General features: G+C 38.9%; 1 protein-coding gene across 1 annotated transcript in view; it reads left to right on the top strand.

Annotated features, from left to right (window-relative positions):
• LOC126266594 (integrator complex subunit 7) overlaps window positions 1-19,955 on the top strand; it is a 156,878-nt gene that overhangs the window by 128,745 nt on the left and 8,178 nt on the right. The window contains 1 exon segment of the mRNA XM_049970909.1: window positions 9,318-9,518. Coding sequence (XP_049826866.1) covers window positions 9,318-9,518 — 201 coding nt within the window.

Genomic DNA, 19,955 nt, shown 5'->3' with positions numbered 1-19,955 from the left:
CTGCACTGAACAGAGATTTGAATGTTGTGCTGGAGTAGTTGAATTTAGTGGAACTAAACTTCTAATTGTTGTTATTTATATGTCCCCTAACTCTGATTTCAGAGCATTTCTGCTCAGGCTAGAGAGGTTTCTTGATTTACTTTATAGGAGGTACCAGAAATTAGTTATATGTGGTGATTTCTATATTAATTTTGTATGTGATGGTCCAAGAAAAAGGATGTTGATCTTCTAAATTCATATGACCTAATGCAGACTGTGTTTTTTCAACTAGGATGCAGGGGAACAATAGCACAGCTATAGACAATATTTTTATTCATTCTTGAATACTAGATGGACATTCTGTTAGTAAAAGGGTGCATGCCCTTGCAGACCATGATGCACGAATTTTAACACTAAAAGGTTTTTGCACTCAAACAAATGTCACATATAATTACAAACTATGTAGGAAAGTTAATCCAACAGCAATAGAATTTTTTAAACCTCATCCAGGAACAAGAGTGGCAGGATGTTATAGTGCCGATAACATAGATGACAAAAAGAATGCTTTCCTTAAAGCATTTTTCATGGTCTTTGAGATTAGCTTTCCATTAGAATGTTCTAAATGGGGTACTAGCAGCTCAGATGGCTGACTGGTGGGATAAGGATATCATGTAGTACAAAGCAGGAATTATATCAAAATGTTAGAAGTAGTCACAATCGAGCTGTAGTAGCCCATTACATAAGTACTGTAAGGTGTTTAAAAATGTTATTAGGAAGGCAAAGAGTATATGGTATGCAGATAGAATAGCTAATTCACAGGATAAAATTTAAACCATATGGTCGGGTATGAAGAAGTGTCTGGTCAAAAGCACAAGGTCGATGATATAAAGTCAGTTCGTAGTAAAAATATTTCTGTTAGTGATTAATCAGATATATGTACAGTATTTAACTTTTCTGAGTATTGCTGGTGAATTAAATAAAAATGTAGTTTCCAGGGGGAATCATTAAATTCTCTTGGCAAATGCCTTTCCAGGATTGATGTCTGAAATACTCCTCTGCGATACAGACAAGGGAGAGATTGAGTCAATTATTAAATCACTGAAGACTAAGGACTCTCATGGATGTGATGGCATGCCTAGCAGAATATTAAAGTACTGTATTTAGCCATATTTGTAATTTTTCTTTTAAGAATGGTCAGTTTCCCGAATGATTAAAGTACACAGTATTAAATCCAGTTTATAAAAAGGGTGAAAAGTTATTGAAAAGGCTGTGTGTGTAAGGATAATCAAGCATTTTATATCACATAATTTGCTATCAAATGTACTGTTTGGCTTCAGAAGTGGTTTAACAACTATACTATCTTTTCACTGTGAGGTACTGGATGACTTAAACAAAAGGTTTCGAACACTCGGCATATTTTTTGATTTAACTAAGGCATTTGATTGTGTTGATCTCAAAGTATTGCTCCAGAAGCTGGATCATCACAGAATATGGGGAGTAGCTCACAATTGGTTCACCTCTTACTTTAGCAATAGACAGCAACAGGTCATTATTCATAGTGTCGAGAATGGCTGTGATGTGGGGTCTGAGTGGGGCACAGTCATATGGGAGGTGCGCCAGGGATCAGTGTTGGGGCCACTCATGTTCCTTATTTATATAAATGATGTGCCCTCTGGTATTACAGGTAATTCTAAAATATTACTATTTGCTGATGACAGTTGTGTGCAACATTGACTCTGTTTCAAATAGTGCAGTTCATGGCAGAAGTCCATGACTTGTAGAAAATAAATTAACACTAAATCACATTAAGACTCAGTTTTAAAGTTTCTGACATACAATTCAAGAAAATCGGACATTTTTATTTTACAGAATCTGCGTACAGTTACTGAAACTAAACAGTTCAAATCTCGGGGTGTTCAGATAGATAGTTAACTGTCGTGGAAAGCCCACATTCAGGATCTTGTTCAAATACTTACTGCTGCCATTTTCACTAGTCAAACAGCATCTGAAGTGAAGTGAGTGATCGTTCGACATGAAAATTAGTCTAATTTGCTTATTTTCATTCGCTTAGTCATATGGTATTATATTTTGAGGTAACTCTTCTCAATCTGAAAGGATATTTTTGGCTCAGAAACCGGCAGTTTGGGCCGTAAGTAGTGTAAGTTTGTTAACTTCTTGTTGACCCCTGTTCAGCAGTTTGATTATTCTGACATATTTTCTTTACTGTCATTTCTTGTTAACAATATCAATTTATTCCCTAGAATTAGCAGCTTTCACTCAGTTAATACTAGGCAGAAATCCAATCTGCATTTGGACCGCACTTTCTTAATGCTTGTGCAGAAAGGTGTGCAGTATACTGCTCCATCCATTTTCAATAACCTACTACTTGAATTAAAAAATCTTAGCAGTATTCCACGCCCTTTCAAATCAGAACTGAAGAGTCTCCTCATGGATCACTCCTTCTATTCTGTTGAGGAGTTCCTTGAAAAATTAAGATTATTCCTATGTTATATTGTTGATTGCATTTACTTAAACTTATGGTTTGATGTATTTTGGATTCAGAAACATTTTATTTTATCTGTTATTACTTTTATGTTGTAATTTCATATACTGACACGTTCCATGACCTTAGAGATTTGCTCCTCAATTTGGTCATACGGAACTAGACATGTAGAGAACTAAATTTTAAAAAAAATGCAAATATGGTTATTGGAAAAATGGATAAATTGTGTGTGTATCGCAAGGATGCCAAATTTAAGAATGAAACACCAATAATGTCAATTCAGCTTAATGTTTAGTTGCTTTTAACTCCGTTTTCATCTTACTGTACTAAGGTTCTGGCATGGGCGCATTATGACCTTAGTTGTTTTTGCACCCTAAAGGAAAACAAAACAAAACTGAGAATGTGGTGTGTGGATGTACAAGTGAAACTATCAGAATTACATTCAGCATCTGAACCAATATTATCATAAGTATCAGATGACGTAACGCAATGAAAACTTTCCTTGGCAAACACTCTCGAGTAGTATTTGTATTTCCAAACTACATTGTTTAGTGCAACAAATATCATTTGGGGAATAAAATGACAACATTGAAAGTACAAGGGCAAATTTATCATTGTGCAGGATCACATCTACAGGGGGTAGACAAAAATATGGAAACACCAAAAACCCAATGCAATACCATGCCAAGTATGGTGCAGCGAGTTTGTTGGCATTCGAAACAGCTTCCGGTCATCTCAGATTGGATGGATAGAGGTCCTGTATGGTTTTGAAGGGAATCTTACATCATTCTTCCTGAAAAAGGTTTGCAAGTTCAGGTACCAATGATGGGGATGAATAGTAATCGCACACCCTTCTCTACATAGTAGCCCAGAAAGGCTCAATAATACGGTGACTGTGGTAGCTCAGGATCAATTTGAGAAGTTTGCAGACAGGTGATCAATTGATGATTCTTGAAAATGCTGAAATCATATCGTGAAACATTGACAAATGCTTTCTCAAAACATTGTTGATATGTATGTAAAAACCAGAACCTCTACACTTGATTAAATCAAACCATGTTTTGTTCATAAGAGCACAGTGATTTATGTGATGGCTTTGTTAATGATGGCAGTGTGAATCTCAATGAACTGGGAAAAATGGTCATACTATTGGCCACATTTATGTGGATTTGTGCATATGACTGTCCAGATTTCGTTACTACATCTACGTACAATCCTGTGTAGGATTGAAATGAAAGAACTTTTGTTAACTGGGCAGTAATTGTCGGATTTCCATGACATTTTCACACGTTTGTTCAAACAAAAACTGAAATTTTTAATGGATTTCAGTGTCAATTATAATGTCTTAGGAGAGACTGGCTATTGTTAGATGTATTCCTTTGAATGGCAAGAGGATTGCCAGTGCACTCATTTTAATTTGGTTGACAGGAAAAGTCACACCACATGAAATTGATAAAGTCATCTCGGTAGACAAATAAAATGTTGACGTTGAACCAGACTTATTTGAAGCTGTCAACATATAAATAGCAGCAGCATATATCAGTCATATCAACCAATTTCAACTGGGTTGCTACATTTGTAGCAGTAAAGCAGTGTGGTGCATTTTATCATTTCCAGTCCATGGATGACATCCAGTAGTTCTTTATTTGGCAGTACACTTTGAAAATTGACAGCCCATGTATTTCACAACAGAAAATGCTCATGCAAGACCACTGTCACCACTGCTACATGCATTAACTACATTTTTCTCATTGTGTGGGAATGAAATAAGTGTGCTAAGATGCTACTTTCGTCCGAAGTGCCTAAATACTTTCAAGAATTGAGTACAGATAATGGACGAGTATGTGCCAATTATCATGTACCTTCCCAAGAATTAAATCTTCTTGAAAACAATGCACATTGTAACACTGCATTCACTGATACATCAAACATTGCTTAACCACAGCAGATACACACATTATTCCCAAACATATTGACAACATGCTTCCCATCCAATTCAGAATACCTTTGGCAAAATGCAAATACATAAAAACTTCCTAACTCGATTAAAGGTATTTACAGTTGTGAATATAAACAACCATCAGCTGGAAAATGGAATGAAAACAATGAAAATTTGTGCCAGAGCAGGACTGGAACCCTTATTTCCTGCTTATAATGAGTTGTTGCCCTACCATTTGGCTATCCGTGCACTACTCACTGAGACCAAAACTTCAGCATGTTGTCAACCATGCATCTACAACTTGTACTCATACATATATATATATTCCCATACAGGAGAGACATTTTACTTCAATGGCAATGCCAAATTCGGCACTGTGGTGACTACAGCTGTTATGAAATGCATGAAATATTGTGCACGGATAACCAAATGGTAAGGCAACCACTCGCAATGTTGGAAATGCATGCTAGAGTCCCAGTCCGGCATAAATTTTTATTGGCATCATTCCATTCTACAGCTGATGGTTGTTCGTACTTGTAATTGTGAACACATTTAGTGCATTTCATAATGGCTGTAGTAGCTGCAGTGCTTATTCCTTTGGATGTGCATGTGTGTCCAAGGGAACTTTGTATCACAATTGAGAAATAATGCAGGCATTGCAATATTGTATGCTTTTAGCCTTTCCAGGAAGAATAGCATTACAAGATGACCTGTCTAGTATCACAATTACTTTGAGAATATGTTAATCTTTAAGGACATTGTAGTTTTATGTCAACACTGCATGACATTAGGTTAGGCAGTATTAGAAATTATATTTATGTGTCTGTAATAGTTTAGTTATCACAACAGTTTGACCGAGCGAGGTGGCGCAGTGGTTAGCACACTGGACTCGCATTTGGGAGGACGACGGTTCAATCCCGTCTCCGGCCATCCTGATTTAGGTTTTCCGTGATTTCCCTAAAATCGTTTCAGGCAAATTCCAGAATGGTTCCTTTGAAAGGGCACGGCCGATTTCCTTTCCAATCCTTCCCTAATCCGAGCTTGCGCTCCGTCTCTAATGACCTCGTTGTCAACGGGACGTTAAACACTAACCACCACCACCATCACAACAGTTTGTCTGTCAGATGAGTTTTGAATGTACATTTAATTTTCGAATGATTATCTGGAGCATTATTCATTTAACTTAGTTCAAACTGTGAGGCTTCTTTCAACTTCCACTGAAATACGTTGTATGTTATGCCTCACATTTTGTAGCTTGGGTATACTACATACCATTGCTGAAGGTAATTCTTAAACAATATAATGATTAGATGAAATAAATGTTTCTCATTTCTCAGTTGGACTCCAAACTACAAGATGTTAGGCACAACATATTCATATGGATCTTGAGGAAAGCATACTACAGTTTGCATGGTATTAATGTATGACGTCTGCAATAACAATACAAGAAACTAAATGTTTGCTCAAAATTCATCTCACAGAAAAATTGTTGTAATAATTAAACTATCGTAGATAAACAAATATAATTTCTAATAATTCTTTACCTAAGGTTATGCAGTGTTGACATGAAACCACAACGTCCTAGGCATTATAGATCAAGAGTAATGTATTGTCAAAGTACGCAAGTGAAAATGCTAGCTGTTCATGTCCAGGTTGTCATACATTCACTCATGATTATGTTCTTTTAGAAATTCTGATTGGAAGAATTTCAAATGGGTTAAGACATTCTGTAATATTAGTAAAACATGTCTATACTTGCCTTCAGCTTTCTGTGTAGGAGCACATACTTTCCCTTTGTGGGGCTCTCACTTGATATTGGGCATGTCTGGTACTTTTCCTTATGTCATCATTGCCAAAGCTTATGAATGACTATCAAAACCACATGATCAAAGGACCACATTCTTATTTAATGATATTCCACTTGTAATTGATACTGACTGCACACAGTAAATGTTACTGCAACTAACAGCAACACACTTGTGGTGGAATTTCCCTTGGTTTCACACTGCATGAGAAAAGCACTTGTGTGTCAGTACCAACGCTGCTGCATGAGAAACATGGTTGTGTGACTGTAGCCTGTGGTACAATTATACTACAGAGAACAAAAAAGCATTGAAAACACTTCATTGTATGTTTAGAGACTTGAAAGGAAATCAACAATTCTTCAGTGGCACACTCATTTTATTGTGTGGTGATTTCCAACTAAACTTACCAGTTATACCATATTCAGCAGCGGCTGATGGACTTAATGCATTTATCAAATCATCAGTTTTTTGGCAACAGATACCCAAATTTGACTTTGAAGATCAGTACCCATCTACAAGTACAATATGATGCATCTGCTGAACATTTCACAAAACATTTGTTGGACACTGGGCATGGGGAAATGGCACTCTATGGATCCACACTATATATCACATGCCAACAAACTTCTGGGAAATCACAGCTACCACATATTAATCAATTCAAAAAGTTTTCCCAACTATTGCACAGAACTTCAAAAATCATCACTGACTCCATGCACAAGCTATGTTAGTTGCCAGACACAATGACGTCAGTGTCATCAATTTCATTCAAAACAAAATACCCGTCCATAAATACTGTAGTAAATTGAGATGAATTTGTCAGTTATCCAACTGAATTCTTGAATTCACTTAATTTACCAGGCATGTAGTCATAACTTTTAACACTGAAGTTTGGCATGGCTATCATTCTTCTACAAAACATAAATGCAATGATACCATGCTGTTAATAAAAATGATAATGAATATCATTGAAGCTACAATTTTAAATGGTAAATTTACAAGATAGGATGTACTGTTGCATGCACCTCAATGATTTCGAGAGGTATACAAACATTTGCAATTTCTAGTGAACTAGCATTTGCAGTGACTATCAACATTCCTATAAGTCTGCAGACTAAATTTTGCAAATCCATGCATATCCCATGTGGCGTTCTCACATGTTGGAAAACCTTCAGATCTATTCATGTATGCACCAGATGGAAAAACAAAATAAGTATTGTTTGTCCAAAAGTATTTCAGTAAATAGAATTTAAATACACTCATTTTCTTTCTTTAGTGGGCATTGCAGCACTTGCAGAGTACTTGCTAGTATAAAATAGAAATGAGGCAACCAAGTAGTACAACAGTTCATTGATGGACCAAGGTATTCTCACTTTTTCAAGTTTCACATGATGAGTTGTGTACAGGACAACTTTTTGAGTTTTCAGGCTGACAAGTACTCAAGCACTCAACTTGTCAGTTACTGAAACATGGTAGTTTCATATATAGACAGAGACTGATTATCTTTCAGCATACTAACTATTTACAACTATAATGTCATTGTGCTAAGTGAAGCTAATAGAACAGTAAGTTGCTGTCATCTGACAATGCTGGTCATTGGTACTAGTAAAATGTTAGGCAATTGGAACTGAACTAACTTGTCATAAAACTTAACTCTTAGGTTTATTAGTGTGTAAGCAACCCAAGGATAGTGCAACATATAATATAGTACAGCTATCATTAAACATTAAGTGGAAACTAGGACCGTCTGTCATGGTCCTTACATAATGACAGCTCTGTGTTGTGCAAGCAGCAGTCAAGCCACGTGCTTACACAGTTACCCAGGTACCCAGAGAAATCACGTGTGTGTGTGTGTGTGTGTGTGTGTGTGTGTGTGTGTGTGTGTGTGCGTGTGTGTTTGTGTACATTTCTTTAATAATTCTGACAAGGGAATCTCCCCATCAATGCCCCCCCCCCCTTTACACACACACACACACACACACACACACACACACACACACACACACACACACACACACACACACAGAGAGAGAGAGAGAGAGAGAGAGAGAGAGAGAGAGAGAGAGAGAGAGAGAGAGATTTAGTGGTAAAATGGCCCAGTGGCTAGCCCATTAAAAACTGAGCACAGATCAGGCATGGAAACAGGAAGAAGGTGTACTGAACTGTGAAAAAAGAAGCAAAATGCCAACAGTGAATAGTCCAAGCTCAAGATGCGCAACATTGAGCGATTTGCAAGAACCGTGCCATCATGGTTGTGTGGTCGTGGTCTTGGACTATAAAGGGGGAGATCCATGTTCAAATCTCCCTCGTTCCGCTTCATGGAATTGCAAACTTTCAGTCCAGTCATTGATGTGTCTGTTCTCCTTCTGCAGTCATACTATACATTGGTTAGAGAATATGAGTCATGTAGTAGGAATATATTATTGTTGCAAGTAAATGTGATGAATAGTGGGAGCAGGTGAGATGCCACATAGATCTCTCACAGAAATGAAAACAACAAATAAACAATTGTGAAATAAGTTACAGCAATGGAATCCAAAAATCAAAACTTCCAAAACGGAACATAGGAGTCATAACATGTGGTACTTGTGTGGAACAAATAGGAGGTCCCTTCCTTACACCTCACAATTGCAAAAGGATGTTACACTATACCATAGACACAAATTTGAATACAGTGAACAGACTCACTAATGACCCGGTAGGGAGTTCATAATTTTGTGTGTGTGTGTGGGGGGGGGGGGGGGGGGGGAGGAGCTAAAAAAAAAAGAGAGTGGGTCACGAGGTAGGTTTGAACACAGATCTCTCACATTTGAATCCTACACCATGACCACAGAGCCACGACACCATGGTTAATCAAACATGTCCTTTGGAGCATATCTTCAGCTTGTATCATTCACTGTTTCGATTTTGTTTCTTTTTACGCAGTTCAGTACACCTTCTTCCTGTTTTCATGCTTGATCTATGTTCAGTTTTTGACGTGCAATCCACTCAGCCATCTTACCACTAAATCTGAGGAAATATGATGGGGAGTTACCTTGTGAGTGCAGAGCAGAAGACCACTGTAAACATTGTTATTCACTATCCATTCCAGCTGGCCATTTCCCCACAACCACGAGTACCTGGTGAACCGATTGCAGTGCAGAGTGGATCACAGCTGGCTGTTAAAGTTGAAGGTGTGATTCTGCATGGACGCCGTTGGGCAGGGCGTTTCCGGCAGACGGCTGCAGTTACTGTTACTGTCTCTTGCCAGCTACAGCAGCCACGAACAGCACAGCTCCAACCAGATACCAAAGTAAGAAATATTTTTAAAGGTTTCCGTTTTTTAAATAATTAGATTCTGCCATACACTGTGATTCTTTGCCAAAATTTACATCTTAGCCTCTAAAATATTACTGAGAAAATTTCATTCAAATTGTGAACGTGTTTCTTGAAAATTTTCCTGCTGTTATGTATATCATTTTTATCACCTTGGAAATAATCTGTATGTTGTATGCCCGTGATTGGATGATAGCAGGATGTCGGCATCTGGGTTGTAAGCCTAATTTTGGCAGAAATTCAGACCCAAATGATTTGCAGATTCAAAAGCACCTATTCTATTCTGTAACGGGCACAGATGTTTTGCACCCTATGGCAACAGAGGGCTGCCATAGCCAGACTGAGGAGCCTATTGTCCAAAGGAGGAGGAGCTGTCCAGTCAGTATGAGAGATGGCAGGTAAGAAGTCATCCCAGTGGTACTGGGGCACTCTCACCAGCCCACTCTCTGCCCCCACATGGCCGTTTCAAGCCCCTTTATTAGCTGTTCCAGGGGCACTTCGTGCATCCCTCAGTCATTAATGCCTTTCCCTGTCAGCAGTACCTGCTGTGAGAGTACTGAGTGATGTTAGGTGTACATTGGATAACGTCCGGCTGCATAAACGTGGGCTCAACTACTGTTTCATCACAAGAGCAAGTATAAAATAAAATTTTGAAAAATTTATCTCTTAGTCCGTCCATTAATCCCTCAGTCTGATTGCTCACCACACACAATTCTTCCCCCTTACATGGGAGCCCAGTTACGAGTGTTAATTTTAATTTAGCAAATGTTACAGACAGCAGAAGTGAAGGGCTCCCTTGTAGGGGTGGCCAACATTCACTAGAGGGGTTTAATCTAGAGGAGAGTATAACTGATTTGAAAGGACCTTTTAAACAAATGGCAAAAGGAACAAAGATTATAATAATTTTCAGTTTAAGTAAATTTCATACAAATGTAGGGTGGTTTGTTTTACTGACAGTTTAAGTTGGTTTCTTGCAAAAGTAAGTTTGGCCATGTAAATAAGACAATAATAAAGAGAAAGCGGCTTTTTATTGTGGTTTGTTTTGCTGATATTTTGCCATCATAATGATGGCAGCATCAGGTTGGTGATGAAGAAAGGAGCAGAGGTGACAGTGTGACGCAGGTAAAGGGTATCAACTGAGCACTGGCTCTTTATTAGATAGAATCAGTGATGGGTTTTTACAGTGGATGTTGGCTAACTGATGGTACAGGAACATTGTATTTCCCAACTAGGTCATTTGTGCATTAGTCCACTCACAGTCAGAAATTAAAATTGTCACATCATAAGCTAAGTGAATTAGGAAACGCTGGGAGAGGGGGTATCGAAATCACTGACCATTACTGATGGGTTGCTGACTGGTTAGGAAGACCAGAAGCGAAAACAGGAGAAGGTGATATTCCCATTGGAAACCTATGAATTGTGTCCCTAAGTGTAAGCATGTGATATGTGCTTATACGTGAACATTTGGGAATCTGTTTAATAGCAAGACAATAGAAGGTAGATGGAACATAGTATGAACTGAATCAGAAGGAAATCACCACCTGTGGGTCTTTGTGGTCGTCCATAACACCGCCCATAACACCGGGAAGACAAAATACCAGTCGACAATCTCATAGCTGCGTAATGTGGGTAGTACCAGTCATATCGACTAGCCCGTTCCACAGGTGTTGAAGTGTTTATCTAATTTGTGAAACATGTGAATGGAATACCAACATTCATGTTGCCCGTCTCTTTCTTTAACTGCTTGAGCTGTGATGAAAAGAGTGCAAAACTAGATGACTTGGTGTGGGCAAAGATGAAGGGGTTATCAGTATCCATTGCGTTCCACGATTGTTCGAACACTTACCGATTGATTATTTATACACCATTTTATTTCACAGAAAAGTATCGGCATCGCTTACTGGTGTGAGTAACCAGAGGGGTGCTGCTCATTCCATGCAATAAACTTCTAGTGAATGACTACTGGATACTGTAACAAGGGAGGAATGATGCCTCAATATTACTTAGCTGGAGAAGCAGGATATAATCAGTACTGTTAGAGTGACTTAGTCCAGAGTAACCTGAACAAGCATCTCCTCAACCGAATGAAGAACAGAGCAGAGCTGATGGCATGGTGGTAGGGTAAGAGATCACAAAGAAGGGTTCAAAAACTGCAACAGCATGTGAATGCAAAAACCCACCCGGGTTTCACCAGCAGTATGGGTGGCCGTACATCGTGTCTTGTCAGTAGGTAAAGAAATATGTCATGCAATAGTAATATGCATTCACTTTGTTAACCATGGGCATAAACAGGCACTCCTGCGCATGTTGATGAGAAAATCCCATGTTAATAGGGACTGACATTGTTCTCGCTCAGTTCCAGCCACTTGCAGCTTGTTCTAAAATTATTCTATGAAGAATCAGCATGTCAAAATGCACCCTGTGTTGGTATTTGTGCCCCCTGGATATCCGTGTCTAGTGCTTCACACTCAATGTATTATCAGTTGCTAGTGTGTCCCTTTATTACTGTTGTGGTAAACTGAGTAGAGTTTTCACAGTTACATTCAGCCTTCATTCATAAGACAGCTCAACCAAATGTGGACAACAGTAACTACTGCTAGGTTTTGCAATAGGTCATATACCACTCAACTGATAATGTTGTATGTGGTGTGGCCATGGTTGTATGGCACCATGAAAAGAGCAACTGGGCTATGAAGATAATTGTGGCAAAAATTCAGAAGCAACAGTTTGCATATTCAATAGTGGAGTTTTATTGGCTCCAAATTTATTCTCTAAGGGGCACAGACATGTTTCACTCTTTGACAACAGAGGGCTGCCACAGCCAGACTGAAGGACATACTGCCCAGAAGGAGTAGGAACTGGGAATGCACCCAGTCAGGAGAAGAGTTGGCAGGCAAGAGGCCGTTCCAGTGGTACCAGGGAGCTCTTGCCAGTCCGCTCCACACTCCTTCCACTGGCTGGTCATGGGGCACTTTGTTTGTCTCTCAGTCATCAATACATTTGGAATAGCATGCCCTGTTACGGTACTCATTGTGGGGAAGCTAGGAAAGCTACACACGTAAACTGAGTGTGGGGGTAGGTGCACATCAAGTAACATCTGGTACCACACCAGCCCAGGCCCAACCACTGTTTCATCATAAAATGAGGTAAAAAATTAAATTTCAAGAAAGTTATCCCTCAGTCCTTCCGTTAATGGAAGGACTGACTGCTGAGTGTCTCTGCCCATTTATCATCATAAATTCTTCTATTTATAAAACAGCACATCCCCGTTCATAACTTTGCGTGCTGTAAGAACTGCCTTTTCTGAAATGACAGTACAGTTTGGAGCTCATATTTCTTGTGGAGAGTCCATCTCCAAGAAACTGCTTTTATATAAATAAATCTCACACGCCTTTTGTAGGCACCTTAAGCAGACAAATTTATACTCTTCTGACAAGACACAAAATCAGCTGCCATATATCAGGTAAACAAAACTCATATATAATGCTACAATAATATTATCTTTCCTCTCCTTATAGACTATTATTGCAACACCGAATCACATATGTTCTCCTGTGTAAAAATCTCATCAGCCAATGACAGACAGTGGCCACAATAGCATCATGACCATAATTTCTGTATTTCTCATTCTCGTATATATTTGACCCCACACAAAGACAGAATATGTCCCAGATGAGAGAAATGTACCTAAAGTTTAATTTTCAGAATTATTAGTTTGCTCATCAACTTAATTCTAGAAACAAGTTCATACAAAAGTATACTTCGTGCGCATGGTGCCCACAACTCATAAATTTTAGAAATAAAGTAATATTTATGCACCACCAAGAACTATTAATAAACATATTTTTATTTGCTGATAGTTTTAATTGAAATAATTATCACCAGGCAACATAAAATTGTTGTAGCAGCTTAAATGGTATCACTGTTACTTTGGTATCATTAATAAAGGTAAAATAATTAGATGTCCTCCTGCATCACTGTCATTGTGGATAAAAGGTATTTCTACTATAGAGTAATCTTGTGCATGGCACATTTCTAGGCTTCTTGCTGATGTGTGAGGAGAGCAGAAATGAGTTGCACATTGATACTTCCTAGTGCTACATATGCATACCATGAAGTTAAGTGGTAAGGATTCAAATATCAGACTTGCTGTTTGTAGATTTTAAACAAGCTTTTGATAGTTCTAAAAGCAGAAGGAGCAAAATGTGGACTTATTCTAAATGAATACAAGACAGAATATATGGTAATGTCCAACTCTAAAGCTAGAAAAACACCATATGACAAGACAACCTCTAATAAAAGTTTTAAAGCTGCTTTTATTATCTAGGTACCATTTAAACCAGTGATAATAACTTGAGACCATGTATTTTGGCATTATGTTCCATTATCTCAAACATAGTTTGTGTCTGGGTGGCATAAATGGAGGAGTCTGTAATTGCAGACATGGTGTGGATGAACTACTGGATCTGGCAGATGAGTAGTTCGTTGCTTTGAACTGTCATTGCATCATGAATGAAGTCATTGGTACTGTTAAAGCTCCTTAGTCTGATATAATCACACCCTCAGTCCTTATGGAAAAACTCACTGCACCAAATTCACTAGCCACAAAGCCTGTGTTCACAGTTCTGTTATAGGGTTTGCCATTAGATATTGTCACAACATGGAAGAATTTGCTTGAGCTGGCAGAGTTTTTAAGTTTGATATATCATCACCTGCTGCTTCAGCAGAAATGTTCTCTGCACTGTGGTGAGGAGTGCTGCAGCATTAGTACCATCTTCAAGGCAGTGCAAAGGGTTCATGTTCAAATTCAGTAGAAGAGCAAGTTCCAGAACCTGAACGTGATTGCGGAGTTTGTTGATCTTGTCGATGAGGTGGGATAGCCTGTTAGCATTGTCCATTATTCAGCATGTATTTAACCATTTGTCAGAGATATTAGTTTGAGAAAAGCACAAAAGTTTGTAATTAGAGCATCCAATTATGTGGTTAATAAAATAGAAAGAAACTTCCACATGGGAAAAATATATTAAAAACAAAGATTCCAAGACTTACGAAGTGGGAAAGTGCCGGTAGATGGGCACAATAAAATAACACACAAAATGTCGAGCTTTCGCAACCAGCGGCTACTTCGTCAGGAAAGAGGGAAGGAATAGGAAAGATGAAAGGATGTGGGTTTTAAGGGAGAGGGTAAGGAGTCATTCCAATCCCGGGAGCGGAAAGACTTACCTTAGGGGAAAAGAGGATAGGTATACACACGCGCGCGCGTACACACGTACACACACACACACACACACACACACACACACACACACATCCATACATCCATACATACAAAGACACAAGCAGACATATTGTCTGCTTGTGTGTGTGTGTGTGTGTGTGTGTGTGTGTGTGTGTAGGATTGGAATGACTCCTTACCCTCTTCCTTAAAACCCACATCCTTTCATCTTTCCTTTTCCTTCCCTCTTTCCTGACGAAGCAGCCGCCGGTTGCGAAAGCTCGAAATTTTGTGTGTGTGTGTTTGTGTGTTATTTTATTGTGCCCGTCTACCGGCGCTTTCCCGCTTGGTAAGTCTTGGAATCTTTGTTTTTAATACAATTATGTGGTTAGGTAGACAATTCACATTAATGAAGGTATGTAACTCTTAAGCATACGGAATTAACTTTTTATTTTCATAAATATTTATTCTCATAAATATGTACAAGAATGTGTGGTCAAGAAGACAACAAAAAAACTGAATTTACAAATTAAGGCCAAGATAAAAAAAAATGTATCACAGATGTCAGATGTACATATTGATATTCTCACGACACACAAGCACGAGGTGCACCAGTTCCACAACAGTGTGTCAGTTTTAGCTGAGTGTGTTTTAGATTCAGAAAAATAAACAGATGCTAGTTCACCTGAAGAATTGCACTCTATTTTAACAGAAAGTGTCGTGAATGTGGTACACATTTTACAATGCTGTGAATTGTCCAAGCTAATACCAAAATATTAGGGAGGAATTCTTAACGTATTATCTGGGTTGGTGGTATCTTCTTTAGCCTTTCCTCCACCATTCTATTGAATGTTTAAGGTTTCAGAACAATGACCACATTTCCAATTTGAGTGATAGTACCAATAAATCGGTATTATTGAGTGAGATTGGGAAAGAGTGCAGTTTCATGCCATTTTGTACGTTATGCCTTTGTAACTTTTATAAGCTTACCATTGAGTGCCCTAAACTCTCTCTCTCTCTCTCTCTATCTACCTACCTACCTACCTACCTACCTATCTACTTCTTCCACCCCCCACCCTTCCTCCCTCTCCCTCTCTCTCTCTCTCTCTCTCTCTCTCTCTCTCTCTCTCTCTCTCTCTCTCTCTCTCTCTCTCTCTCCCCTCCCTAACCCTCTCTCCCCCTCCCTAGCCTCTCCCCCCCTCCCTAACCCTCTCTCTAAACACACACACACACACACACACACACACACACACACACACACTACTGCACAATCATACTGAAAACCTGTTGGTAGTTGGAAACATGGTGTGAACTTGGGTGTTATTATCTACTGCCTTACAGATCTTGTGGATGAAACTAAAAATCCAAGTTTACATCATAGGTGCTTGCAGGATCCATATTGACATTTGCATCTTCCAAAAAGTGTGGTATGTGAGAATAGAATGTGTTGATTCATTCTACAACAGACTAACATCATTGATACAGTCCTACAGTTACGTACATCTGTTGGACAATCCTCCTCCTTGATAGAGGAAATGACCTTCACCATTTCTCAATACTGTGTTACTACAGTTATCTACGTAAACTGCTGTTAGCGGCGCAGCAAATAACTTTTTATAATGTATATAAAATCAAACAGGTATCCCATCGAACCCTGTTATTTATTAATTGTACGATGAAAACTAATACACGTATGAAGTATTTGTGAGCAAATGTGCATAATCGCAAGCTCATACAATCTCCATATCTATTTCTGTAATCCGTTTATCCAATGTGTGGTGAATGTCCTTTATTGTTTATTTATATGCTCAAAAACCAACAGTGTGGTGGACTGACTTTAAGGATACACCACAGTCACAATTTGCAAAACCAGTCCATCCCCACTTGTGCAGTAGATAACCAAATCTGCCACATCCAGTTCGAATCCAGTTCATAGTTGTCCACTGATTGTGGGGAGATTGAATCCATGTATCCGCATGGAAAAGTTCTCAACTAGATGTTTGTTGACTACTAATGGCTGCCTCCAGTGTGTCCACATCCACAATTTGCAGAACCAGCCCATCCCCACTCGGGCAGTAGGTAACCACATCTGCCCCATCCAGTTTGAATCCGGATGATGGTCCTCCACTGATGTCTGAGGAGATTGAATCCTTGTATCTTGTTTGTGTACTGATGGCTCTCGGTGGTGTTCCCTTGAATCACTGACACTGATAGGGGACCCAACAATGTTGATTGCTGTGCACCATGACAGTTGCCTTGATTTCAAGCATTGGTGTTATACTGGAGCAATATATTGATGAATGGGTGATGCTAAGAAAGCAACAGTGATAAGATGATGACTGAACACTCTGAAAAGTCAAAGACATACAAAGTGTTGGAAGGTCCTTTCCAGTTCATAGAATTAAACACAGTGGTATTTTCTCTGTTGAGAAATTTTAGTTAATTTTTCGTTTTCTTGACTAGTTTCAGAAGACACAATTCAGTATTTTATCATGGTATTTGTATTTCCTTTTGAGGCCATGTCATTAGTGAGTAACGTGATGGACAACTTTATTCAAGACCAAGCTTTTTCTTTTCCATGGAAGAAGGACAAAAATTCAAAATATAGAAGTGATTATCTGCTCTTTCTATGTGCACCTCTTCAAGACCCACAGTTCATTATCTTTGTGAGTGGTTACCTGTCTGAATCATTCGTAAAATATATCTACTAGTTTCTGGGAAAGAATATTTAGCAGTTACTTCTAGTTTACTTAGTATTTTTATCTTTAATAACACATATTGCAGCTATAAAAGTATAAACTACACTTAACATGCATCACAGTTATCCAAGATAAATTTTGCAATACCTGTGTGTTCTTTCAAGAATTTTGATCCAACAGTTGTGTGAAAAAAAATTACAGTGTACAGAAGCAGTAATTAATGAATATATAGTCATTGACCTGCTAAATTATTCATTTACAAACTGGGGTAGGTGCAGAAAAACAATATTTGAGTTGTGCTCAAAGTAGAGGAGCTTTTCATGGGTATTTTCTTTTACAGCTTCACTACCACATTAAAATTCTCTTGATTCTCAATAGGTAATTGAGACTAACCAGTATTTCCATGTGTCAAGAATGGCTGGTTTCATTGTGTTTGCCATGTTAAATATGCCCACAATTTGTCACATCACTTTACTACGCTGTACTCTCTATTTCCTTTCTTCTGGTGTCCTTCCATAGGCCACACTTCTAAATCAATGAAAATAAAAAAAGGTCATGTTGTTAGTTTTAATATTTTTACAACAGATCCAAACTTACAGTGGTGTCCAAATTAAAGCAACAAACAGCATTTTTACAAGGTAGTGTTTATTTTGCCACAAAACAGTATAAACAAGTGATAGTAAAGTAGAAATAATGTAAAGAATACAGAAAGTAAACAACTGCAATATGCATAATGTTAGACAAAAATGTTCTGCGTTCCCCCCCCCCCCCCCCCCCCCCCACACACAACTTAACTGATTTGCACACACGTACAGACAACTGGTTAAAATGTGCAGTATGTGGTGTGACCACCTCTGGTCACAATACAGGCCTGACAATGATGGGGCATGCTGTGAATGATATCATCAATCTCGTGTTGATGCAATAAAGCCCATTCTTTCTGCAGAGCTGCTCACAAGTCTTGGAGCCTGGTTGATTGATGGCAAAGTGATGCATCCCAGATGTGCTCTGTGAAGTTGAGCATTATCGACCATCAACACAAAATCTCGTCATGATATCTGACAGCAGTTAAACCTTGCCAATTCGCCCGTACAATTTCATGAAGAGGTGTTCGAGTGGTCAACATAATCCCTGCCCCCATCACTAGTGATCCTTAATATCGGTCTCTTTGCACAATGTTTGGGTCCTGAAATCATGTTCACCATTCCCTCTAGATGTGAAGCCATTGAGAATCACTCTCCAGACCAAATCGGGACTCATCTGTGAAAAGAACATTGGCCCACTCTTCAATCATCCAGGTAGCATGTTGACGACTCCGCTCTAGATGTACCTTTCTGGGAAGATCCATCAGAGGAACACATACAACAGGTCTCTGATGGTAAAGGCCACTCTGCCGAAGCCTTCTGTACTCTGCCTCGATACAACATGTCCAGTGGATGCTGCAAACTCAGAAGCCAGCTGCTATGCAGTACTAATGCAGTACCGTCGTGCCCTTACAGCCAAATAAAGGTCCTCTCTTTCTGATGTCACACGTGCTCAGCCCTGCTCTGGTCTCAGGATACAGTTTTAGTCCCAATAACTGTCGCCACATCTGAGGAACAACAGAGCGGGTCACATAAACTAGAGGGCCACATCAGTTTGCAAATGCTTCCATTTCTTCTATAGCTGTCCACCACACAGAGTGTCTGGTAGGCGTCTTCTCTGTGTCATACTGCACCATTTGTGACTGTGTACACAGTAATTGTGGATGTGGGACTACCTGCCAAACACATTCTGTTTGATAGGTGCCCTGTTGTTATAATTTGCGTTGTTGTCCATTGACCAGAATGCCATCTTCCGTTCAGATATCTGTTGACAGTTTGTATGATTATATCATGAATGAGACACAGGATGGGGAAATAACAGTTTTTTGCTGTAATTGTGGACATCAATGTGCGTATGGCACCACTATCATTTCACTCCTTTTCTCTTCCATACTCAGATAGTGTGTGCAAAGACTAACTGTTAATAAGCTTCTACTTTCACTGATTTTTCACCCATCGTGTTAGTGGGAGGAAGTAATATGCTGCTTGAATCTACTTGTATCATCCGTTCTTCATGATGTACAATGCCTGTCTTGTAACTCCTGCCACTAGAGTTTGATGAGCATCTCTGTAACATACACTTGCTAAACAAACCTTTGGTGAAACATGGTACTCGTATTTTATATCACTCTGTACTGATGCCCTTAGATATTATACAGTTTTTGCTGTTTCTAATGAACAAAAACAGTAATGGGTCCTTTTGTCTATTTACATGCAGTATGTGTTTCACTACAGTTTTCTGGCACTGCAGTTTTTCTATATTCAACAGCATAACCTGCAAACAGCTTCAAGGAGCTTCCTATGTTACCTGGCAGATTTTATACAACAGCAGCTCTGTAACACCCTCTTGGGATACTCCACAGGTTACTGATATATTTGCCATACATCTAACATAATTATGTAGTTTGGACTGCTCA

The sequence above is a fragment of the Schistocerca gregaria genome, chromosome 4 (genome assembly GCF_023897955.1).
Source record: "Schistocerca gregaria isolate iqSchGreg1 chromosome 4, iqSchGreg1.2, whole genome shotgun sequence".
In the NCBI taxonomy this organism is placed as follows: domain Eukaryota; kingdom Metazoa; phylum Arthropoda; class Insecta; order Orthoptera; family Acrididae; genus Schistocerca; species Schistocerca gregaria.
Note: the sequence above shows the minus strand (reverse complement) of the source record. Positions and strands in the feature narration are given on the sequence as shown.